Genomic DNA, 25,912 nt, shown 5'->3' with positions numbered 1-25,912 from the left:
CTGTAGGGTTGGGGTTTAGATGGTATATGAAAAGAGGAAGATATATCCCTTTTGTATGTATCAGTGAATGTCGAGAGCAAAGTTTTTTTGTTTGTTTGCTTTTAAATGGATTGCTGTGTAGAATTATGTTTCAAACCTTCCAGATGTTCACTTCTGTAGGCTTAGGCACTCCACTTGATAGGGGTCTGAGATGCATTCTCTCTGTGTGGTCGCCCAGAATTTTAACCCTTGGTAGGTGTGCCGAGCTAGAAAAGGGGCTGATTAATGGACCAGGTGGGAGCCAAGAATTCAGAAGTCCCAGGGTTGGGGAGACACAGGCCCTCTGTGGAGTGGATGCCCTTTGTTACTTCCTTTGGGAACATTTTGAAGAAGAATCTTGTGGCTGATGTGCCTTGAACAATCAGGAAGAATGATATTGAGGTTAAGAAAATTCCAGTGCTCTTTTCCTGAAAGCCTTTGATATACTGGTAAGGGCATTTTTGATGATATAAAAAATTATTATTATTTTTTTTCGGTCAGGAAGATTGGCCCTGAGCTAACACCTGTTGCCAGTCTTCCTCTTTTTGCTTGAGGAAGAGTGGTCCTGAGCTAACATCTGTGCCCATCTTCCTCTATTTTGTATGTGGGTCGCTGCCACAGCATGGCTTGATGAGTGGTGTATGTCTGCGCCCCAGGGTCCAAACCCATGAACCTGGGCCGCCATAGCAGAGTGCACTGAACCTAACCTCTATGCCACCAGGCCAGCCCCTAAAAAATTATTTTTAAACAATTCTAAAAGCTCAGTGTGACTTTTCTTCTGGGGGAGCTCATCTTCCCATTTTCTGTCCTGGGAGGGTTGAAAGAGGGAGTGTTTCTTTTCAACAAATACTTTGAAGCCCTTTTTAAGTCTAAGGCACCCCAAGTGATACTTGTGGGCCCTTAGTTTTCCTTAGTTTAGCCAGTAGCCCAGTTTGGGTCTGACACCCTTCATTCCGTACATCCATGGCCAGAGAAGTAGAGAGGACTTGGATGGACCTCCGTGGGTCTCCTGCCAGCTGTTGGCCTTGGGGGTGACAGCGGTGGCAGCTGAATTAACAGCTGCCTGTTCTGGGTCCCGCCACTGCCTTAGCCCTGGGGAGAGGTGTTGATCAGGCTGACAGAGCAGCAAATCCCCCTGAGCCCCAGGTTGGAAGTAAATTAGTTAAAAGTTGCTCTTAGACTCCTGACAAATTGCTTTCAGTTTTTGCTGCCAAAAGAGAACTCTGAAAACAGGGTGTAAATTGGGTTATTTACACTGTCTCTGTTTTTGTTGCTTCCATGAAGTTGGTGAAGGAGGGCGCCAATCCAAGTGAGTTTTCAGGATCCCCGTTGCTCAGTTCCTCAGGTACCTGGCATCAGGTGAAGGGGAGGTGGAGTGGGCGTGTCGGGGTGAAGTGTCCTTGAATACAGGAAGTGTGGTGACCGGACAGGCCTTTGAGGTGCCTGGGACCAGCCCCTTTCATTAGATCAAAGAAATACCTTTTGTTTTTCCGCTCACACTTTCCTCTGCCCTGGAGCCAAAGTCGTAAAGAGGTGGAGTTGTGAGGGTCTGCATCTGGTGGCTGGGCTGGTGGGTAGAATGGGGACAGGGGAGTGTCTTCCCTCATGCTGTGCACTTCCTGCATTCTGCTCCCACTGCCCTGGGTGTGCAGGGGTCTGCCTGGGCTAGCCTGGGCACCTTGGGTTCTGCTGGGCCGCCAGCCTGGTAGGGCCCTGCCTGAGCTGGGCTGTAAGCTGGTGAAACCAGCCACACAAAGGTGGATTTCACTCCGGGCTAAGTGTTTTGTTGCTGAATCATTTGCATTCATTAAAGGTAGTGACGGGTGAGTGATATTTAAGGCAACTGGATGGGTTTGCTGGAGGCTGCTGCCTTAGGACCTCATTAAGAATTCTTGGGGCCAGGAGAGGACGGGGGCAGCTCCTTCAAAGCTTACTTAACTTCTGACTGCTTTGGGCATAAGCCAGCTACTAAAATATGAAAAATGTTTGCCCAGCAGCCCCCAGAGCTTGGCCAGACTGCCCTGGCCAAAGAAAACACACACTGCCAGTTCATTATTTAGCTGCCTCCTGTGCGCTTGCTGGTGTCTCTTCCTCCCCTGAGACCTTGCTGAGTTGGGGGCACAGGAGGGGGGCAGGAAGGCTGCTACAGATTTTAAGGGGAAGCTTGGCCTAAAGCAAGTCTGTCTACGTTTTCCCCCTGACTCCCACCTCCCTTCCTGGGTTATTGCACCACGTCCCTACTGATGGTCTTGAGGGCGTTTCTGAGGGTTTGCCGTTTTAAGCAATGCCACCACAGTTATCCTCATACCTGTCTTTCCCCTTGTGAGTGTCTGTCTGAAAAATAAATTCCCAGAAGTGGAGCTGCTCTGTCAAAGGATATGAACATATCAAAATTGTGTACAGCATTCTGTATGTTATTTTTCTGGGGAGGAAGTCTATAGCTTGCATCAGATTTCTGAGTCACTGCTGTACAGTGGGCTTGTGAAAGTCACACGGGCTAATGCGTGAAAGCTGCTAAGCATGGTTCAAATGTGGGGCATTGCCGGGGTGACCAGAGAACTTATCATCTAGACAGGGGCGTTGTTAATAATTATGCCAAGACAACCAGCGTAAGCCAAGGTTGTTCCAGGTAACTTGGGAGTATGGTGCCCAGTGCCCACCAAGGACCTTATTCCCTGGTCTCAGACCTTCTGTGTTCTCTCTTCCACACCGTGTAGCTCTGAATACCTGCTCCTTTTTATTTTCCATTCCATCAGACGTGTTCTTTTTGTTACCCCCAACTTGATGATGAGCTTGACAGGGTGGGTCGAGTTCCTGTCCTCTGTTTTCCCACAAAGCCTAACCCTGTTTCAGATGCTCAATGGGTGCTCAAGTCGTTTCTGGATTCCCAAGACCAGAATTCAAATCCTGGAAACAGTTTACCTTTTCTGAACTCCGTTTCTTAATCTGGAGGATGAAAATGATAATCGCCACCTCTTCTGGCTGTGGTGAGGGTCTCTTGAGGTAGTTTGTGCTGGGGTGTGGTCGTGTTGCCATTGTTCTCGGGATGTGAGCCTCAGGGACACTTGAATTGACATATATGGTCACTCCTCATTGACATGTTCTTGGGAGCCCTTAAGGCATTGCGAGCTGGGCTAGATTTGTGTTTTCTGCTTCTCCGTTAATTACTCTCCCCTTAATTGCTCTCTGTCTGTTCCCTCCTCTTATATCCCATTGTCCATGGCTTAGTCAGTTCTTGTCATTTTTCCCTTGGAATACTGCTTGGAAAAAGAAGTGAACTTTTGAAGGCAGCATCTTTTTTCCCCTGAACAGTATCAAGAAGACATATACTTTATGAAACTTGAGAAAAAAATCAGGTGAGAAACAACAGACTGAGATGAAAAGGAAGCTGACTGAGAAGGGTGAGGAGATAAAAAGGGGGCTGGCTGAGAAAATGAGTGAGAATAAGGAGGCAGAAATGCAATAGCAGAAGGAAGTTTCCAGTATAACCTTTAAAGGGCCGAATCAGCCCTGCAGTTAATCGAATCAACGTCACACAGTCGAGGCGCTCTCAGAATCCAGAGGAAAATGTATGGTGACATGAACATGATGGAAAAAAAGGTGATGGGGTTGGCCTGGTGGCGCAATGGTTAAGTGCGCATGTTCCGCTTGGGTGGCCCGGGGTTCACCAGTTTGGATCCTGGGTGCGGACATGGCACCGCTTGGCAAGCCATGCTGTGGTAGGAGTCCCACCTGTAAAGTAGGGGCACATGGGCACGGATGTGAGCTCAGGGCCAGTCTTCCTCAGCAAAAAGAGGAGGATTGGCAGCAGATGTTAGCTGAGGGCTAATCTTCCTCAAAAAAAAAAAAAAAGTGATAATTAGAGAAATAGATTTGAGATTTTAAAAAGTAATAAACAGAGGGTATACTAGTAGAATGAAAAAGCAAAAGTATACCTTGCAGATCTTATGAGGTGACGGAAAAAAAACACAAAATATCTGCCACAAGGGAAGCAGTGCTGTAGTATTAAAACATGAAACAGATAAAAGCAAAGACAAATATATCAGTTATGATGATAAATTTCAGTGGCATAAGTCTTCCACTGAGTTAAGACAAAACTGAGTAAAAAAAGTTTCATGTTCTTGACACCAGACAAACCGAAAATAGTGACAGTTTATTTTATTGTTCTTTTTTTAACTTTAGGCCAATAATTTAATTTATCTCACTCATTATTTAGGGAGTAATGTAAGTTATTGATTTTCTTCTGAATACAGCTTTGAAATTAATAAATTTGAAGTGAAAAAATATAGAATTGATAAGTTAAGATCCATTGCTTTAGGAAAAAAACAATAAAAGAAAGAAAGTTGTGGCAAGTGGGGTCAAGAAAATGAGAGAAAAGGTCCATAGGCAAAATAAGAAAGGAAAAGGAGACTTTAACTTCCTTCCTGGTTTCACACCATTTTCTTGAGCACGTACTAGGTACCTGGTGCATAAGGGGACGTACGTCAGAGAATGAGATGGAGCTGGGCACGCCTTATGAAAATGTATACTGATAATTACAATTGTGATAATAGCAGTGGAAAAGATTGTAAAGTATATCGTCGGCCAGCGTGTTCAATGCTATGCTAAGAAATCTACGCTCGGAAAAGATAAATTGCTGAAATTTATTCAGGAGCCATTAGAATGACTAAATAGACCAGTAACTATTAAAAACAATTGAAAGATAGTAAAAAACAAAATAAAACAAAACATATAATTCAAACTGTTGTATCACAGGGCTTTGAGGGGAAATTTCAAAGAATGTTGAGTAAATAGAGCCTTGTGATGCTTTATAGACTCACAGAGTCGAGGAACAGATGGATGGCCACTCCGTGCGTGTCGTAAGGTTGATATAACCTTGCTCCCAAATGCTGACTGAGTGCAGAAAAAAAAAGCACACTCCTTAGAAATACTGATGTAAAAGTCTCATATAGAATAAGGTTGAGGGGCTGGCCCTGTGTCCGAGTGGTTTGTGCGCCCTGCTTTGGCGGCCCAGGGTTTCGCTGGTTTGGATCCTGGACGCGGACATGGCACTGCTCATCAAGCCATGCTGAGGTGGCGTCCCACATGCCACAACTAGGAGGACCCACAACTAAAAAAATATACAGCTATGTACTGGAGGGCTTTGGGGGAAAAAGGAAAAATAAAGTCTTAAAAAAAAAAAGAATACGGTCAAATTAAATCTAATACTACTTTAAAGGGTAATGTGCCATAAATAACTAAAGGATTTATTCCAAAAACGCGTGGATGTTTTAATCTTATATAACTCATCAAAATGGGAAGTCAGAGGAGGCACGCAATTATCTCAATAGATGCAATTAGATACAAATTAACATCCATTCTTGATTTTTTAAAAAAAATCTCAAACCACAGCCAACATTATACTTAAAAATGAAACTATAATACTGTTCTCATTAAAATAAATCACTACATTAAAGTAACGAAGGCACTATATTTAACATTCTGGAAATTGCAGTTGAAATAATACTATAAGAAAGCAAAAGTCAAAATAAAGTTAATGTTCTTTGCAGATGGTATCAGTTTTTACATATGAAACCCAAGTATCAACTGAAAATCACCAAAATCAAGAAGGGAGTTGAGTCATTTGGCCAAATACAAAACTACACAAAACCCAGAAGGTTGGCCAATTAGAACCTTTTAGAAAATAGAATGGAAACATTTATCCCCATTCACTAAACCAATAAAAAGACATAAAATACTCAGGCATAAAGCAAAATAATAGAAACTATATGTTGCAGAAGTCGATAAATATTATCCTTCTCCCCTCTAAATCTGAAACCAGTGGAGGAAGGAAGGAAAGAGAGACACAGGAATTGGACAGATGGAGATCAGTGTATCATCTTTATTATTATTAATAAAGGCTAGTTTGAGAAACAGGGTTTTAATCTGAAGAGGATAAGCTTGTCTAATTCACCCCTGAGTTAGTGGGGGACGTGTGTATGTGTGCACACGTGCGTGTGCATGTGTAGGCTGCCTATATAAAATGTGTCCTGTCTGCAGGGAGGTGTGTGTGTGGGGGGGCAGATCCCCCCTACCCTAAATGGGTGGAGGAGGAATCAGAGCCAAACCTGCCCAATCAGACGTCACCCTCCCTGGGGCTTGTGCGAGGAGTTACTTCTCCATGAAACTTCTCTCCCTTTGCTCTCTGAACTCTGGGGCGGCTTAACCGTTGAAGGCCCTGGACGCCTTGATTGTGGGCGCTTAGGGGTGTGGCTCTTCCCTCCAGGGAAATGGCGCAGCTGTTTTTCAGCTCTTCCTGCTTCCACCTTCGCTAACCACACTGCTCCTTTGTGGATCCTTCCAGGACACCTGGAGAGCAGAGTAGATTTCCCCCAGAAGGCTCTCAGACGGATCCAAACAGGACAGTATTTAAATTAATTCCAAGGCAACTCTGTACCCAAGGGTGGATATTCACTTCCTATCTATCTCCCAGCCCAAATCATGTGCAAAAATATTTTCTTCAGAGAAGTGAAATAATAATTGAGAACTGGAACCTTCCTGGCCTTGTTTGCTGCTGTCTTCCCAGCAGTTAACAACAATGCCTGGCTCATAGTAGGCATTTGATAATTTAATGAGCATTCTCGGGGGGAAAAGGTACAACATGTAATGCAGAAAAGGCCTTATATTCCTGGCCTTATTGATTGCAAATTAATAAAAAGATAGTGAAAAAGAAACAAGGAAAAAAATCGACAAGTTAAATAGAAAATGGACAGTAGGAAACTTAGCCAACCAGTGAACCCGTGAAAGATGGCTTTATCTTCAGGACAAACTGAGTGTCCCAAACGAATTGCCAGTTAAAACAAAGTATTATTTTGCATCTCAAATTGACAAAGATGAGTAAGTATCAATGTTGGTAAGGAAGCATAAGTTGGCACAACCTTTTTAAAGAGCAGTTTGTCATTTATCAAAAACTTGAAATTGTATTCTTGAGTTGTAAACTTGAATTGTAGAAACAGAAGAGGGCTGTTTCTAGGAAGTTGTCCTACAGAAACACTCTCATTACCAATGTACGTAGGAGCATTGTTTGTAATGGCAAAAATACTGAAACCATCTGAATGTCCATTATTAGGGTGTTGGACAAATAGATGAGAAGTCACTGATACAGTGAAATAATACACAGCGGTTGAAATGAATGAACTAGAATTGTGTGAAGACGTGAAGAGATATCTGTGGTCAACTGTACAGCTGAAAAAGCAAGTTGCAGGTGTTGTGGGTTGAATTGTGTCCCCCAAAAGGATATGTTCAAGTCCTGTGACCATAAGAGTCTTTGCAGATGTAATCAAGTTAAGATGGCGTCATTAAGGTAGACACTGATCCTATATGACTGGAGGTGTCCTCACAAGAAGAGATGAAGAGGCACAGAGACATTCACAGAGGGAAGACAGCCATGTGACGTCGGAGGCAGAGGTTGGGGTGATGGGTCTACGAGCTGAAGAATGCCAAGGATTGGCAGAAGCTAGGAGAGAGGCGTGGAATAGACTCTCGCCGGAGCCTCCAGAAGGAACCAACCTTGCTGACACCTTGATTTTGCATTTCCAGCTTCCAGAACTGTGCGAGAATAAACTTTTGTTGTTTTAAGCCACCCAGTTGTGGCAATTTGTTACAGCAGCTCTAGGAAACTAATAGAACAGGTATGGCATTGTTATCCCGTAGTCGTGCCTTCTGTGAATGCGCCTGCTGCCCTTTCCATGACAAAGAGCTGCTTCAGTCCATTCTCTGCCCTCACCACCGCCTCCCTGGAAACAGGGACTCACTGTGCTGGTGACTTTTCCGTCAGAGGACAGCCCGAGCAGGGTAAATTTGTGTTTCACCTCTGTTGCCTCCCTCTCCCACACCAGTGCTGGTGGCCTCTTGTTGCGTTCCCCATCATCATCCCTTAAATTCTGAGCCTTGTGAGTCATCCGGAGTTCTCTGACATGGCTTTGTCTTTGTGCTCCTGTCTTGTTCTATTTGCCAAGCCCCATTTCTTCTTAAAACCTTGTTTCGAAGAGCCTTCTTCCAGGATTCTTCTCTGTCCCCACAGCCCTCCACTCTGAGCTAGAAGCTTGTCTCGTGTACCCATCCATCGTGTGCTGTGTGATAACGCAGTGAAGGCTGCTGATTGTGGTGGGCGTTCCCCTGGAGCCCCTGAGATTTGAATCCTGCATTTGTCGCTTACAAGCCGTGTGACCTTGAGCAAGTTGCTTTACTTCTCTGTGCCTCACTTTCCTCATCTGCGTAATGGGGATCCTAGTACCTACCTTACTGGGTGGTTGAAGCATTAACAAACTAAGATGGTTTAAGTGCTTGGAACAGAGCCTGGCCCATAGTAAGCGGTCAGTAAGTGTAGCTATTATCGTAATTATATGTTTACTTGTCTGACTCCCCTACTAAACTGCAATAATTAAAGGCAGTAATTGTGTGTTTTTCTCTCTGCATCCTCAGTGTCTTGTAGAGTACTTGGCACATGGTAGGCTCTAAATAAATGTTTGTTGAATTAATAATGATAATTAACGTAATTGCCTGCCAGGATCCCATATTAGGCTTGACCGTCTGCTGGTTCCACACCATGCAGCAATAATGGGGCCCAATGTCTGGCTCAGTGAGACGACCACAGACCAGCTGGTGTTTCCTGAGCACCTGCACTGGAGGGGACGGCCGAGAGTGAGACCAGCCTTTGTCCTCAGGGAGCTTAGGATCTAGTGGGGGAAGACAGGCTGTGAGCGTGTGAAACGTTAAACACCAGTATTAGGTTTTAATAACCACTTGTGGGAGCAGTAGAAGACAGAGAATGTGCGTTCACAGATACTATTGCAGTTGGTGGCACATTGTTATCTAACTTTTTCCTCATTTTCCACATTCGGTCTGGAAAGCTTCTTAAAGTTTTTAGTAACGAAACTTAGATCTAGAGGCTTCATGAGGTTCAGATTTGATTTGTTTTTCCATGTGTACTTTCCTCAGTAGACACGTAACATCTGGTTGTGTCTCTGGAATTAGCAGCCATCAGTAATCCTTGCTAGATCCATTCTTTCATTGGGGGTTGTGACATGGTGATATTCTATTTATTAGCTGGAGAATTCTATAAAGACAAACCTCCCCTCATGAACTGTTTACTTACCCTGAGGCATAGCTGTGCAAGAAGGAGAAAAGAAATGCTTGATTCTTTACCAGTTTTTAGAATAATGAGTTGGTTTTCTAGCATCCTTCAAAAGGGACTCATGGAGGGGCTTGCCCGGTGGCATAGTGCTTAAGTTCACGGGCACCACTTCGGCGGCCTGGGGTTCTCGGGCCAGATCCCGGGTGCGGACCTAGCATGCTCGTCAAGCTGGTCTGTGGCAGCATCCCACATAAAACAGAGGAAGATGGGCACAGATGTTAGCTCAGCTACTATACTCCTCAAGCAAAAAGAGGAAGATTGGCAACAGATGTTAGCTCAGGGCCCAATGGCCTCACAAAAAAAAAAAGAAAAAAAAAAAGGAAAGAAAAGGGACCAGTGGAAGGCTTTGGGCGCTTTTTTTAATCATTCTGAACTCATGAATTTTCAATTTATTCTTTGTGTTTAAGTCCATGTGGTTCTTACCCTCATGGATGCTTAAGTGGGCCTGTCTTTGGCCTGTGGGAGCCTCTTTAAGTTGGCTCTGAACCTTTATTTTTTTTTTAAAGATTGGCACCTGAGCTAACAACTGTTGCCAATCTTCTTTTTTTTTTTTTGCTTTTTCTCCCCAAATCCCCCCAGTACATACTTGTATATTTTTTTAGTTGTGGGTCCTTCTAGTTGTGGCATGTGGGACGTAGCCTCAACATGGCCTGATAAGCGGTGCCATGTCTGTGCCCAGGATCCGAACCGGTGAAAGCATGGGCCGCTGAAGAGGAGCGCTAGAACCTCTCAGCTAGGGGGCCGGCCCCTGCCCTGAACCTTTTGACGTGACCCTGCTAGTCTTTCCTCGTGTGATAAGATGTTCCAGGCTCATCTTGCACCTTTATTGCCCCAGACCTGGAATCAGGACCTTCTCCAGTGAGGAAGGGCATTAATTTTTTAGCCTATTGGTACAATTTTACCAAACTACTTTTCAGAAGGGAATTATTATTTACACTCCTGTCAGCAAAGTATGAGGACCATTTTCTCCATACGCTCGCCAGTGTTGAATGTTATTTTTAAAATCTTGGGGTTCATTTGATGGGCAGAATAACTTAGTCTAATTTGCATTTCTTAGATTACTAGTGCATTGGAATGTTTTTTATATTTATCAATCAATCGTTTATATTTGTTTTGAGGACTCTACATGCTTTGACCATGTCACTGTTAAAATTTTAGTAGTTATGATTGATTTGTAACTATATATCAAGGCCAGCAATCTCTCTTCCGTCATTTGCTGGAAATCATTTTCCTAATTTCTTGTTTGCCATTGAGAGTGTTTACAACTTCTATTTTATGTAGTCAGGTGTTTTCCTTTATAAAGCATAGAATTTTCCAGGCCTCTGTCATTGGGGCCTCATGGGATCGGAAAGCTGAAGTCTGATAGTTACCTCCAGACGTTAGTTGGTGCATGAACATTCACTGTGCTTCCCGCACCTCACTACAGTTGTGTTCTTGAGGCCAGTGACTCCCTCATTCTAAGATGGCCTGGATCCGTTTTCACCCAGACGGACTCGCTCTGATTCTTATTTGTGTTGAAGGTGCCTCTGATTTGAACAGCTTTTAGAGGGGAGTGATTGAAACTATGAGCAGCTGGTAGGGCACTGCTGTGGAGGCTCGCAGCCGTCAGCAGCTACCCCTGCAGGACTTCCCCACCACAGGGCAGCACCCCTTGAATGGCACAGCCCCACATATGTGCATCCGGTGACCAGGTGGCTCTGAGGCTCTGTCGGGCACTGGTGGGACAAAGTTTCAGACTGCAGGGTCTGTCCAGAGAGACCCACTATACCCAGATTGTAGATTGGGTGAGTGGCAAATCGAACAGGCACTTTTCTAGCTCCCAATGATTTGCCTGAGAGGAATGCCAAGGGAGGCCTACACTGTGTAAGAGATGTTGCGATGGGATGTAGTTCCTAAGAGATGAAAAACATAATAATGACAATAAATAATAGCTGAGAGCCCAAACTCTTATAATACTTAATGTGTGCCAGGCACTGTTCCAAACATGCTACATTTGTTAACATGTGTATTTACTTTTCTCAACCGAGGAGGTAGATAGAATTATTGGTACCATTTTATAGATACAAAAATGGAGGCACCATAAGGATAACCAGCTTGCCCAAGGTCATCCACTTGGTGAGTGGGAGAGTAGAATTTGAGTGCAGCCCATCTGACTCTAGACTCTGAGCTCTTGCTCCAGCTGCATCCTGCCTGTACGCTGTAGGCCAGGGCCCTAAAGTTGTGTACCTCTCCAGCTTCCCAGAGGGTGTTCCATCCTTGTAAAGGCCCTGCAGGATGAAAAGCAGCTCGCTGGTTTTACATATGGGGCAACGAAAGCCCGAAGAACAGCGTGGCTTGCTCAGAGCCGAGTCTAGGATGCAGGTCTTTCTGCTTTTGGTAGCTGACACTCATTTGACATGAAAGTCAAACTCTGTACCTTCTAGGAGCAGAATTGCCCTTAGACAGATACAAACAAAGCAGTTGCCTTTTGCCTTTGAGAAGGCCAAATCCTTTGGGGTCTTGAACTTGGCGGTTTTACTCAGGACTTTTCTGGGCACAGCTCTGATCTCTGGCACTGGACTCTTGAGGGCTGTTTGGGGGCCTGCTCTCGGGATCTCATGGGCCTTTCTGAAAGTCGAATGCTTTGCCCTTGCGTGAGGAGCCGCAGACTGAGTTCCAAAAGCAGCAGGACTGCTGGGTCAGGGGTTCTGGAAAAGGTGGGTAGAAATTGCCCCGCTGTCTTCTTGCTCCTGGCCTAATGGCTCAGACCATTTTTAGATGTCAGGAAGTATAACAATATGGTACATTTATCTTGGTGAATAATGGATGAGCCCGGGGAAGCTACTGTACTTTTCTTGGTGAATTATTTACCAGGAGCCTCTAATCTGAGGGGTCTCCAATATGAATGGTCTGATCTGGCTTATATAGAACCCCCTCCCCTCTCCTTTCGATCCGCAGGTCTCCCACCTTCAGGCTAGCTGTAACCTTTCGTGTCTAGTGTTTTACTGGGCAGCCATGTGGCCTGTAGCCAGGGACTGTCTGACTTGGAGCCCTTGCAGCTGTTGGGGAGGGTGGCTGGAGCGGGTGGGAGGACCTCCGTGCTAGAGACACAGGGACAGATCTGCCGGGGGACAGTGGGGTACATGTGGGGCTGGGGCCTGCTCTACAGGCATGGGGGGCCCTGTGTGTGCTTACGTGTGTGTGTACATACGTGTGCTCTCTGTCTTCATTTTCTTGTTCCTTTCTCTGGGTCTCTCTATGACTCTGTTACTCTGTCTCTGTCCATGTCTCTCTATCTGTTGATCTCCCACCTTCTCCCTCTGTCAGGTCTGTCTCTCTCTTTGTCTCTCTCTGCCAGTATCTCTTTCTCTCTTAGTCTGTCGATCTCCCTCTGTCTCTGTCGCTGTCTCTGTCTCTCTCTGTCAGTTGCTAGTCTCCCTCTGTTTGTCTCTCTCTATCTGTCTCCCTCTCAGGCTGTAGATCTCTCTGTCATTCAGTCCATCAGTCAGTGTCTCTCTCTATGTCCTTCTCTCTCTCTCCCTCTGTCTCTCTTTTCTCTCTGTCAATCTCCCTCCAGTGCCCTTTGTCTCATCTTCCCATCTCCCTCTGTCTCTCTGGCAGTGTCCCCCCCCTTCTCCCCCCCCCCGCCTCGCCTCAGCCACAAGCGTGACTTTAGAGCTTTGTAAGAGGCCCCTCCTGGAATGGAGGGACAGCCAGTTCCAAATTTAAGTGAAGCCAGATTTTCGTGCCTTCCAGACCCTGACTTAAAGATCGAGCGAGTAGGCATGAAATAAACTTTAGGTCTTTGTCATTTTTCTGGCTATTCAATTCGGTTATTGCATCAGCCACTCCTAGGGGCTTTTTTTTTTCCTTCAGCTATTTGTGTGTGCTTTATGTTTTATAACGTTTTCCACCCCAAAGTTGGTTATCCCTAGGCTTTTAAGCATCTGATGATGAGTTGCAAGTTTTCAGTGCTTTTAAAAATAACTTACAAGGAATTGTTTCTGTCTGTTTTTCATCAGTTTGTATTTTTCTCATCTGTTGTTATTGATTTGGAGATTGAAATACTTATTTTGCCATCTTGAGCCAGATGCTTTTTCTAAACAGCTGATTTTTTTTTAAAAAACTCTTTTTTGGATATTTTCCTTAAAAAATAAAAGAGCAAATCATTAGTAATGCACTTAAAAGATTAAATAAAAGAATAAAATTAGTTTTGCCTTATTAGAAAGTTTACATTTTAAGCAGTAAAATGAGGTTTATGAGGATTCTAGGAATTGTCTGATGGTTTGACTAATTAAGCAGCTGGTCTGCCTTCCACTTCCCCCTCTGTCCACTGAGCCCTGCCCCCACACCTAGTGACACTGGGCCAGACTCCATTACATCTGAATAATATTTGAGCAATGATCATGGCTATAGTAGTTTATCCCCACTACAACGTATCTTACCCCTCCATCATTTTCCCAGCCATCCATGGTAGCAGAGGTGACTGAGAGGAAAGCTTTGATGGCAGGAGCAAATCTGTCTTCAGAAGGAGGCAGTGGGCACTGTGCAAAATCCTGCCCCCCACATCCCTCCCCAGCAGCCTAGAGTCCAGGAGGGCACCCTTGCCTCTTCAAGCCAATGGCTCTTCCAAGCCTCCTCCCTCAGTCTGAATTCTTCTTTTGTGTCCCAGGTTGAGGCCTAAAGCCTGGAGCATCCTTTTCTAAGACCCCTCCCTGGAGAGAAGGGTTGGTTTCCAAAAGCAGCTGTTGGTCAGACAGGTGGAGAAGGAAAGAAAGGAAGGCTGGGGGAGGGGCACTTTGAAGATGGTGTCTGGCTCTGACTCCTGGTGCCTGGCCCGGAGGGGACAGCCAGGCTGCCGAGTGCATTGTCCGACAGGGTCTCCTCCAGGCTGCCAAGGGGTGCGTTCGTCTCCTGCACATGTGTTAGGCATTGCTGCGTGTCATCTGGTGTGTGGCAAATGCAGCCCGCTGCCGCAGGCCCTGAGTGGCTCGTGCTTTCCACATCACACATAGCAGAGTGATTTCCTCACATTCCCCGCTCTTGTCTGCTTCGGGAAGTGGTTTGCAGAGCACTTCTAAATATAAAAGTATGAGACTGACTCTCTCATCCCTTTGAAACCAGCTGAGGTCCAGCCTCTTCAGTGACTTTTTGCGTTTGTGGGGAGGAGGAAGGGCAACAGGAGAATCTGGTGTGTGTGTCCGTGCGTGTGTGTTGCACCAGACTCTGCACGTACCCAGATGAGTGGGGGAAACAGGCAGCGTGGGGCTAGGTGTGGTCACGGAGGCCAGGCAGGGTACTGGGGGCATCCAGAGAGGAGGGTGTAGACGCAAAGGCTGATGTTGAAACTATGGCCAGCTGTGTTCATCTGCTTACTTGTTTAAAAAATTTCGTTTGCTTCTTCCCTCCCCAAACCCAACAGTATGTTCACGTCCTGGAGAGAAGAGCAGGATGTAGGAGATGGCCACAGCGAAGGATCTTAAAAACCTAGTGCTAAGTAGAAAAAAGTAAGAAGCAGAGTGAGAGATAACTCAAGACCATTACATAAGTTAAAAATACCCCCACAGGAAACAGTAATCACATTTTACCAGAGCACATACAAAGGGAAGGATTTACATTAAACACGATGGAATGGTTGTGGGGGGAGTGCGGATAAAAGGAAATAAGTCAAAGAAATGAAAAGCAGCCAGCTTGGCATCATGGAAAGAACACAGATGTAGGAGCCAGACCGATCCAAGGGCAGCTCCTGACTGTGCCATTTACTGAGATAGCCTTGGCTCCAGTTTCCTCCTCTGTAAAAGGAGGCTGACCCGTGATGAGGGTTCTTTGGATGAGAAACAATGTGCCTGTGCACAGGGCCGGCAGGAAGCAGACAGAGGGGCTGAGGCAGCACTGCCCAGTAGGACTTTTTGCAGGCGCGGAACTGTTCTCTTGCTGCACCATTTAGTACAGCGGCTGCTTGCCACGTGTGGCTCCCGAGCACTTGAAATGTGGCCAGTGGGACCGAGGGAATGAATTTTCAATTTTGTTTCATTTCAATAAGGTTACATTTAAATACCCCCACATGGCTAGTGGCTACCATACTGGACAGAGCAGGTCTAAGGGAGATTTTAACTTCTTTAGGAGCCAAGGAGAGTTTTCATTATTGAATGGAGTTGAGGCCACTCCATCTAAAGGGCAGGGAATCATGGTCTCCTTTCCACAGGGAATTTGGGGTGAAGTGCTGTGGCGGCTCTAGTTAGGTCTGGGGTCTGTGCTCACTGCCTTATCAGCCTCCCAGGGCTGAGGCATAAATGGGTAGAAAAGAGCTCAGAAAACGGAGTCTCACAGAGTTTTCTGAGCCTGTCTTGAAATTTAATAAACTAAAGCTCAGTCCAAGTCCAGCAAGTCCCAAGGTTGTGGTCCCCAGGCTGTCATTTAGTTTGCCCCCTGCTTGCACAGGAAAGACCACGGGAAGCTGACTCCCAGGCTCGCTGCAGAGCTCTTCTCACTGGTCTCCCAGAGCCCCTCACCAGTGCACCTGGCGTCAGACCTGGTTGGGCCTGCAGGCTTGAATGAATGGCTGTGAGCCTGCGGCCAGTCCTTTTCCATGAGGATGATGAGGGGCTGGACTCTTCATCCCCTCCAGGGTCCCTGCACACACTGGCTGAGCATCCTGAAGTCTTCCTGGGGTTGAGCTTCTGGCTCATTTCCCATTCTCTTGGTCCAGCGGCCCCATCACCTTCCCTGCGATGTATATTGTTTCCTCAGGCCCCTCACTGGTGTCTTCAGGAGACAGCTGGCTGCTGCTCCCCCACACCAACCTTGGGGCTGAGAGTGGATCTGTCCCCTGGCATAGAGGATGCAGAGAACTCCTGGTTCTCCCTGGCAATTCTGCTCCAGCCCCCCTCCCCCATTCACCGGGCCTTTGGATCCCCAGGGATCACCTTATCCAAGGACATTTTAATCTGGGGCCTACAGTTCCCTACAACTTTTGGGGTTTTTTACTTCCCTGAAAAATAATGTAGGCTCTTGTGTGTGTATTTCATTTGAACATCCTAAGGGCCTGACAAAGAATCACTAAAATCAATTTCAAGGCTGCCGTTTTCCAGGTGAGAAAACTGAGACCTAGAGAGGAAAATTAAGTTGGCCAAGACTGGATAAAGGGAGACACAGGACAAGATTTTAGGTCAGATAGACTCTTAAGTGACTTCCTTCCCTGGTAAATGCTCGTGGGGTATTTATTGCACAGCAGGGGCACAGTGTATCATACTGGGCATGAGTGTGCGCCCTCCCCTCGACCTTACAGGCCAGCTTGGGGGATGCAGCGCTCAGTCACAGCACAGGTGGGAACATCAGGGGTGCCGCAGGCAGTGAGCTGTCAGTGCAAGTGTGTGGCCAAGGCAGAGGCGGGATCTCCTGGAGAGGCGGGATGCAAGCTGAGCCGCAGGAATGGCAGCAGCTTGTCAGAAGTGATGCTGGATCCCTGTTTGCAACCCCCAGCTGCCTCTGACCTGCACACCTGCCATTTATAGCATCACTCTTAATCCCTCCTGGGGCTGGCCCTCCATTTGCCACGTGGCTCCAGGGGTTGGCTGTGCAGCTGGAGGCTGGGGGGTGGGGAGGGGGATCTGGGGAGTGAGCCCTTTGTTTCTGTAGCTGCCTCTGAGGCTGATTGCCGCAAGTCTGGTGTTAGGTCCTGGTGACTGTCCAGTTGTATCCTCTCATTTCTCTAATGTGACATAATAAAACTGTCTGGCGTGGAGGTGGTCATCAGCCAGGGTCACTCTGCTTGTCAGTGGTTAGTGCTTGTTAGTGTATTGAGACTAGAACCTAGGCCTCCCAACCCGGTGTTCCTTCTGCCTGATCACACTGCTTCACTCTGGCTGGGTTTTTAATTCATTGCTGCTTCCTTGGAGACATTGTATCTGTTGAAGGATTGCTAAGGGTGAGAGACCTGTCCGGGTATGGCCCCTTCAGCCCCAACAAAAGACAGGCTGGTTCCAGGGTTGGGTGATATGGCTCCCGGCTGGGGAGCATCTTAAACCACATCTCTGGCTGGTGTATTTGTCCCTCTGGGCTCGGATGCCATGTGATGTTGGACACAAGGACCCGCTCCTGCCTTAGGGGTTGGTCTTCCCCCTGTCGGGCCTCCAGGAATGGACAGAGCAGGTCCGAGTTGTGGTTTTCATCTAAGGTAGGCGAGCTGGCTTACTAGATTGTTTCTGCCCTAATCCCTGATGATTTTGTTCTGTTCCTCTAATCCGGATGTGGGAGCCTCTCCAGATATTTACGGTTAAGTCCTGGGACAGGAAAACTCAGCTGAGTCCCTGGCTCACTCCCTCCTGCACTGCTCCAAGCAGGGGCTATGATGGCTCGTGGAGGGCTGCGGGGCTCCTGTCAGTGGACCTGGGGCCTTTTGTAGACTCTGGGAGGATGGAAGGGGGATGGAACTTCATGCTCTGCCTCTGGGTCTTGGAGTCAGCTGTGGCTGATTTTCAGTGCCCTTCTGAATGTTCTGAGCTCATCATCAGACAGTCTGGGTTGCTGGTGCAAAAACCAGTACAGTATGTTGGTGGTACACCAGTGGTGGTTGAGAGGGACATTCTAGATCCCCAGATTCACAAATCTTGCTGCACCATTTTCTTTTTCTGCCGACCTCAGTGAACGGGAGGATGAGTGGGCTTGCTGTTCATCCAACAGACTTATTCCTGCAGCAATTGAGATTTGTTCCTCAAAAAACCCACAAATGTCTACAGGCCGTGGACCTTTGAAGTGGCTTCAGAGCAGCTGAAACTGTGCCAGTGAAATCCCTGAAGGCCAAGGGTCTGCGGTCCAGTGTCGGCCCCTTGGGGAGGGGGGTGGCCCTCATACCCCAGGGGCTTCCCACTTGGTGCCCTTAGAGTCTCCGGATGGAGGGGACTTGTGAGGAGGGCTGTCCTTGTGTGAGTGAGGGCCCTGGGGGCTGCTCTTTCTCCTGGATCATTGGTGCGTCTCGAGTTGAGGGCTACCTCTCCTGGCCTGTGTCTTGATGCCATCACCCCAGACGGGGCACAGGAAGTTGGCAAACCTCTCCCTCAGGGGTCTCTCTGCCCCAACAGGAGCCACCTTGGCCTGGGCTCTTGGGGTCACCTGGGAGTCAAGATGTCCCCACAGGGACCTGGCCCTAGAGCCAGAGACTGAGTCTTAGGTGTGGAGGAGTCAGTGGCTGGTTGGCCTGGGGCGAGGGAGAGGTCACAGTCACTTGCACGATCACACACAGCTGTGCAAAATGCCCATGCCAGGGCCACACAGGGATCATCTGGGTATCTCAGCCTGAGCCTACGGCATCTGTCTGAAGGATGGAATTTCTTTAGTAAGAGAGAGAGAAGGTAGACAGAATCAACTGGTCAGGTTTGGCAGGTTCTGGACACTGCTCAGGGTCCTGGGGGTGTTTTTCCTGGATCAGGAGGACAAGGCCCTGAGAGATGGGTAGTTGAGTGGCCCAGATGGATAGTTGGACCAAAGTAGCTGAAATTACTTCAGAGCAGAAAAACTTCCTGTCATTCTCTGCTCTCCATAAAATCATGTTTACACATATGTGTATGCATACATGCACACGTATACACAAGTGGGTCGACTGGGCCTGGAGCCCAGAGACCAGCACGGAGGGTGGGCACCAGACCAGATGCTTGCTGGGGGGTAGGGAGCGTTTGCTGGGGGGTGGGGAGCAGGAGTTGGGCTGCTGCCCGCATGGCCCTTTCTCAGGGACTGGGGCAGGGCACAGGCAGAGTGAGTGTCTGCATACAGATGGCTGCTGGGGAGCCAACGAAATGGCTTGGAAAATGTCCTTATTGGGTATTTGCAGCTCCAGCTTTGTTGGGGTTGGCACCTGGTGTGGGCAGATGGCTCTGCCTGCCTGTCGTTGCCGAGTGGCTTTTTGAGCCCACCGTGCCCAGCGAGGCAGCCCGTGCCCTCTTGCGCTCCGTGTGCTCCGTGCTGTGCTGTCGGCTTTGCATATGTGAACCCACTTAGCCCCACACAACCCCTGTGCTAGGGCTAGGGTCCCCATTCCACTGCAAGAGAAAGGGTGCAGAGAGGCCAGGCTAAGGTGGCACTGCTAGGGAGCAGCCAGGCTGTTGGGCGGCATCGAAGCTGCCACCTGAGTCGGCTGCCTTGAGGGCACATCGGCGATGTGTTCCGTGAGGGCCTGTGTGTAGAAGGCATGATGCACGGTGTGGCTGGACTGTGAAAGGGCGCAGCTTTGGGAAGCCCTGGCCCAGTGTGCCTTCCACCAGAGAAGGCCTTCCCCAGACCACAGCCCTGGGGGCATCCTCAAGTCAGAGGAACAGGAATGTGCTGGTGACTGGACCACCTTGAGGCAGGTACCATCCCAATCCCCGAAAGCTTTCCTCCTCTCCCTTTGCTGTCCTCCCTTTCTTGTTGGTATCAGCCGTAGCTTCTGAAGAGTTCCTCCCTCCCCTGTCCCTCCTTTTCTGGAGTCTGGCGTTTCTGCTGGGGGCTCCTCGGTCTGCCTCTGAGTCTCCTCCCCGTTTCCCCCAAACAAAACAACAGACCAACCTCTCCTGCAAACCGCACAGATGGCCAGACCGGGCACACCTCACGCTGTCCTCTCAGCAAACGTAGGTGCCACAGTGCTGGGCCAGCCTCCCGCGCGAGGAGCCTCGTGGCCGAGATGCGGGCTCACAGCAGGGCCTGGGGGCTTGGAGAAGGCCTGGTGGCTGCTCTCCCTGCCTTTTGTAACATCTAAAGTCTGCCCCAGCCAAGCACTAACCAGGACCTGCTGTGAGCTGACGTCAGGACAGAGGGCCCCGCGGGGCCGGCTTTGATGTTTCCCAGGCCCTGTCGTGGGGGCGCAGGGGGCTCTGAGTGGCAGTCTGGGAATGCAGCATCTCTCACCACAGCTATGGAGCAGCCCCAGCCCCAGGAGGCTGAGCTGGGGTCCCTCTGAGTCATGCCATCCCTTGTCCCAGCTCAGGTTTCTGTGGCAAGTGGTCTGTGGTTCCTGCAGCCCCACGGCCCCTTTCCTGCCATCCCACCCCTGCAGCTGATTATCCCCCTTAAACTCCTCCCCATCCAGGGTCTGAGAGTGGTCCTGGGCCTTGCAATGGGGGGAGCTTTCTCACGTCCTTACAGTGCGAGTCCTTGGGCAGGAAGGGTGATAATGATAATAGTAAGGGTAGCAGCCGCTCACTGAGTTTGCTCTGTCCGAGGCACTTCACACACATCACTGCCTTTGTGACTCATGACAATCTCAGGAGAGAGGCAGAGGAAGCTAAGACACACACTGTGTGTGACAGTCACACACTGAGTATGACGGTCAGGATTTGAGCCAGACCTGTCTTGATTCCAAACCCTTAACTAATGCTCCTCTGCGTGGGCGAGACTTCCGTCTCCCCACTGTGTCTGGACAAGCCGAGCTGGGAAGTGGGGGTTGGCCCACACTTTGAGGCAGGTGGTCTCTCTTTGGCCTTTGACGAGCGTCCTGGAGTTCTGGGTCGAGGGTCCCAATATTTTGGTGAGTCCCCTAGGCAGAGGCCCACTGGGACCCCAGCTCAAGTCTGCCCATCTGTGTCGTGAAAGGCGGTCAGGAAGTGTTCCGGACCCCTCCATGTTCGCCAGCTTTGGCCCCACACTTCCTGTGAGGTTAACCTCAGTTCGGCCAGTGTTTGCTGAGTGCCTTTGTGTGCCTGGCATTGTCTGCAGGAGGTGTGTTCACCTCTCGCTCCCTGGCAGCGGGGAGTGAGACCGGCTGTGGGAGCAGATACTTCCAGGGTTGGTTTTGAGTTCCTTTGTGGGGCTGGGAGGAATGCGGGTCTAGGAGTTGGCTTCCTCGGGTCATGGTCCTGGCTCTGCCACAAATTAGCTGTCTTATCTCTGGCAAATCCCTTCATCTCTCTGGACCTCAGTTTACCCATTTGTACTACAAAGAGATTGTACCGAGTTGCCCAGTCAGGGCAGGGCCCACTCCTCTTTGGTGATTAGAAATGAGTGGGGGTGTTTGGATTGTCACGGTGATCAGTAGTGTCCAGGGGGCAGATTTGTGAACTTGCACGTTTGGCGAGATAGCCCGGCATGGGGGAGATTTATCCCTAGAATCTAGAAAGCCAGCAGTACCCACCGAGCAGTGATAGAGATGGTCTGAGCCACTTCCACCTCTCTGTGCCTTAATGGCTGGCCCCTCTGAGAATGTTGGGAGATAGACCAACACCAGGGGCTGTCCCTCATCTGGACCCAGCCCAGGGGGATCCTGCACTTGCCTTGACACTGACTTTATGAGGAGACTGTTCTTAGGCCCTAAAGAACTAAACCCCACCTCTAGGGATTTAGAAGGTACTCTTTTTTTTTTTCCCCTTGCTGAGGAAGATTTGTCCTGAGCTAAGATCCATTGCCAATCTTCCTCTTTTTGTATATGAGCCGCCACAACATGGCCACTGACAGACGAGTGGTGTAGGTCTGTACCCGGGAACCGAACCCGGGCTGCCAAAGTGCAGTGCGCTGAACTTAACCACTAGGCCACTAGGGCTGGCCCTGGAAGGGTACTCTTTGGGCCAAGATCATTCTCCACTGGTTTGGGAGGGAATGGGCAGGACACCATTAACCTCTTCATTCTTGTCCTGCCGGCCCAGTTTGGCCAGAGGCAGAGCCTGCTTCTTCACATAGCTGCCACAAGTGACCTGCTTCTTCCTGGTGGGGAACATCCTCTTCTGTGCTATCACCCACCTCTGGCAGGCAACTGGTGTTCCAGGCCCAGCAGCCCCAGGCCTCTGCAGGGCACCCGCGTGGGCTGGGAACAAAGACCAATGTGTTATTCCTGCCGCCATAACCATGCCGCCTGCCCTGCCCTGCCCTCTGCTTCCCCAACCCATCTGCTACTCAGCACAGCCTTCTCACTCTTCCCTTTGTTCCCACTGGCTGCAGTTCCACCTTTGGTTGCAGGGCCCCTCTTTTCCAAGGGTGCCTTGCCCCCTGCCCCGGCCAGGGCTGAACTGTAGCCATGCAGAAGGGAGAATGGAGTCAGTTGAAAACCCGGAACCACTTGGCCAACCTCTCAATTTAGCCCAGGGAAGTCAGCCTTGGCCACAGACCATCCTTAGGGATAGAGAGTAGGTGTCGGGTGGCGCTGGCATGTCTTTGGGAATAACCCAAGTTCTAGAGAATATTGGCTTCTTCCTTGATGAGTGGGTTCTCCCAAAGAGGCCCCTGGGGAATGCTGGGCTGAAGAAGGTCTATGGGTTGGATTCAGAGCACCCTATCCGACCTGTGGCCGCCTCTGACGCTGCACCCTCAGTGGGTGTGAGTGCCTGGAATCCTTCTAAGATGCTCTTTAAATCATGATTTAAGTTTGTTCAACGTCCTGGACTCTGAAGATGGTGGAGAGGGTTGCCTGCTAACATCCCTGGCATCAAGACCTCCTGTGATCTGGTCCTGCATATCCAAGGCTCTCTTCCTCCAGGGAGCCTCCTGTGTGTGCCACCAGGCCCCCCACCCCAGCCCTTAAGTCTCCCTCCCTCTTCTGTGCTCTAGAGGCACTGAGTGCCCCCACCATTCATTTTGCATGAGCCTTGCCACGTCCTGTATTGTTTTCCTGTGTCCCTCTCTAGACAGGCCTCCTGGAGGGTACTGCGTCTTTGTATCTTGTGGAGTACCCATCACAGTTTAAAAGTTCCTCAGTGGACACTTGGCAGTTGTGGTCTCATGATCCTTCTCACCTGCACTTATTCTCGCCTCCTGTGTGCACAGCCCCTTTCCTCCTCCTGTGCACAGGGTGATGGGTGACCTGTGTTAGGACTGTGGCTGCAGCTCCTCCTGACCCTGCTTCTCCTGTGTCCCCACCTGCAGGTGCCCAGGCAGCCATTGTCTTCATCAAGGAGCCGTCCTCCCAGGACGCACTGCAGGGGCGCCGGGCGCTGCTCCGCTGTGAGGTCGAGGCCCCGGGCCCAGTACACGTGTACTGGCTGTTGGATGGGGCCCCTGTCCAGGACACCGAGCGGCGTTTCGCCCAGGGCAGCAGCCTGAGCTTCGCAGCTGTGGACCGGCTGCAGGACTCAGGAGTCTTCCAGTGCGTGGCTCGGGATGACGCCACTGGAGAGGAAGCCCGCAGTGCCAATGCCTCCTTCAACATCAAATGTGAGAGCCGGGGGCTGTGCCCGCCCCTCGCTACACCCACACCTCCTGAGCCCTGCAGGCCCCCTCCTTTCCCTCAGCTTCTCCCGTCTCCAGTTGAATGGGGCAGGCCAGGTGCAGTCGTGGTCAGGTCTTTCAGAGTTTCTTCTTCAGAGGAAAGGAAACTTTTTAATTTTTCCAAATGTGTTTTTTTCCTTCAAGTCTGGACCCATTTATCTGCTAGATGCTTTTGCAAATGGCAAGAGCAATGAGGCAATGTGGCCAAGTGTCAGGCTTGGCCTACCAGGGACCCGGCAGGCACTTGGTCCCTGGGGTCCTCGTCTGCAGCCCTGCCCTCAGCTTCACAGGGCTTCCCTGTGCCGTCTCTTGGCTCCAGAGCCTTTAGGTTCCATCATTTCCTGCTTGTCTCCCTTCCCCTCTGCCCTCCCACCCTTGCTCTGCTCCGTCCATCACTCTGCAACCGTGGCCTCTGCTACAGGGATTGAGACTGGTCCTGTGGTCCTGAAGCATCCAGCCTCAGAAGCCGAGATCCAGCCACAGACCCAGGTCACGCTGCGTTGTCACATTGATGGGCACCCTCGGTAAGGAGCTGACTTTGAGGGTGGGGATGGAGAGGGTTATTCCAGACAGGCAGGGATGTGTCCCCAGATGGTAGACTCTATTCGGATGCACCTTCATCCTGTAACCACCCTACCCATAAGCTGCCCCACACCAGCCCCTGGTGACTGAGGAGGGGCAACATTGTGCTGCGGAGTGATCCTGGATTCTGGGATCTGAGAGATTAGAATCTCAACCTGATTCTGCCCCTGAGTTGTTGTGTGCCCTTGCGCAAGTCACTTCCTCTCCCCAGGTCTCAGTTTCCCCATTTGTAAACTGAGGGGTCTAGCCCTGACCCCTTCATTCTGTATCCTCTCCGCTGGCCACCTGAGTACCCCTGCTCCCTGCTGCTGACCCCCTTGGCCCCGCAGGCCCACCTACCAGTGGTTCCGAGATGGGAACCCCCTCTCCGATGGTCAGAGCAACCACACAGTCAGCAGCAAGGAGCGGAACCTGATGCTCCGGCCAGCCAGCCCTGAGCATAGTGGCCTCTACTCCTGCTGCGCCCACAATGCCTTTGGCCAGGTCTGCAGCAGCCAGAACTTCACTCTGAGCATTGCTGGTGAGCCTGGGGCAGGGGTGGAGAAGGTAAGGTGGGGGTGGGAGTGGCCTCCCCACCCTGCCTGTTCACATGTTGTGCTTCCTCCACCCAAGATGAGAGCTTTGCCAGGGTGGTCCAGGCACCCCAGGACGTGGTAGTGGCGAGGAATGAGGAGGCCATGTTCCACTGTCAGTTCTCAGCCCAGCCACCCCCGAGCCTGCAGTGGGTCTTTGAAGATGAGACTCCCATCACTAATCGCAGCCGGTAAGGCATCTGGCAGGGGGCCTTCATGTACAGTGGTACAGGTTGTGTACTGCACATGTGTGTTCTCTAAAGGGGAATGAGATTCCTATCACAGACATGATAGGTCTGTACTGTATTACTTCAAATTTCCAGCAGATGGCAGTAGAATGTCTTGCTGTTATAAAACGAGTCCAACAAAGGGAAGAGTCTCCAAGAAGGGCATCTTTTCCCAGTTCCCACAAAGACACTGTATGAGCTACTGGTGGCTCTACTTCTTTCTCCCTCCTCTCCTGTCCCTGTGGGTCTTCTGGGATGGGGGTAGAGACTGAGGGATGGAGGGGGCCTGGTGATCACAGTCTGAATAGGAAGGTCCTGAATGGCAAGGACACCTTATTAACACATGTGCACACATGCACACACAACGCATATTTTTTGGAGGAAGCAAACATTTCCAGAAGGTGCTGGGAGGTGGCAGCCCTTCTGTAGGGACTTCTGTCCTCACCCAGGCCTTATGAGAGCAGAGAGCACCTTTGCCATGCCAGGTGTGGCCGTGGACCTTGGGGATGTGGCTCCCTAGGCTAGGGGCTTGGGTCCCACCTGGCGTCAGCCCTGAGGACATCATCAGTAGTTGATCTGGTATGGCCAAGGGGCTTCTGATTGCTGGAGCTGGGTGCCTGAGCAGCAGGCTTATCTTGACCCGGCGGGAAGGGGGCCCCTCCTTCTCTGCAGTTGCACATTGTTGATTACTTGCTGTCTCTTCCCTGCACTGCTGCTCACCTTGCCGCCCCAAAAGCCGAGTCTCTTGTAGTTAGAATACACACTCACACATGCACTTGAACACACACACCAACGTGGCGTGTCAGCTTCCTTCTCTCTGCCCTGTGCCTGGCCGACTGCTTCCTACATCTCTGACCTTTGTGGGACAAGGTTCCCTGGCATTTCCCTCCAGAAGTAGGCCTGTGGGCCACTTCTTCCACATAACACTCTTTCCCCTCCGCAGTCCCCCCCACCTCCGCAGAGCCACGGTGTTTGCCAACGGGTCCCTGCTGCTGACCCAGGTCCGGCCACGCAATGCAGGGCTCTACCGCTGCATAGGCCAGGGGCAGAGGGGCCCTCCCATCGTCCTGGAGGCCACGCTTCACCTGGCAGGTGAGTGTCTGGGTCTGGGGTGCCGAGGGCGGGGCTGCTGTCAGCTTTATTGGCATGTAGAGATTTAGGCTCCTGTTTGCCCTTGGAGGGAAGCTTGGAGGGCA

At 49.8% G+C, this 25,912-nt stretch overlaps 1 protein-coding gene across 1 annotated transcript in view; it reads left to right on the top strand.

The window, feature by feature from the left end:
• The window catches only part of PTK7 (protein tyrosine kinase 7 (inactive)), a 58,034-nt gene that overhangs the window by 12,557 nt on the left and 19,565 nt on the right, over positions 1–25,912 (top strand). The window contains exons 2-6 of the mRNA XM_046640110.1: positions 22,994–23,281; positions 23,757–23,859; positions 24,247–24,437; positions 24,530–24,680; positions 25,660–25,808. Of these exons, the coding sequence (XP_046496066.1) occupies positions 22,994–23,281; positions 23,757–23,859; positions 24,247–24,437; positions 24,530–24,680; positions 25,660–25,808 (882 nt within the window). The remainder of the gene's footprint in view (positions 1–22,993; positions 23,282–23,756; positions 23,860–24,246; positions 24,438–24,529; positions 24,681–25,659; positions 25,809–25,912) is intronic.

Source organism: Equus quagga, chromosome 15 (assembly GCF_021613505.1).
Source record: "Equus quagga isolate Etosha38 chromosome 15, UCLA_HA_Equagga_1.0, whole genome shotgun sequence".
Lineage (NCBI taxonomy): Eukaryota > Metazoa > Chordata > Mammalia > Perissodactyla > Equidae > Equus > Equus quagga.
This window is presented reverse-complemented; position numbering and strand designations above follow the sequence as displayed.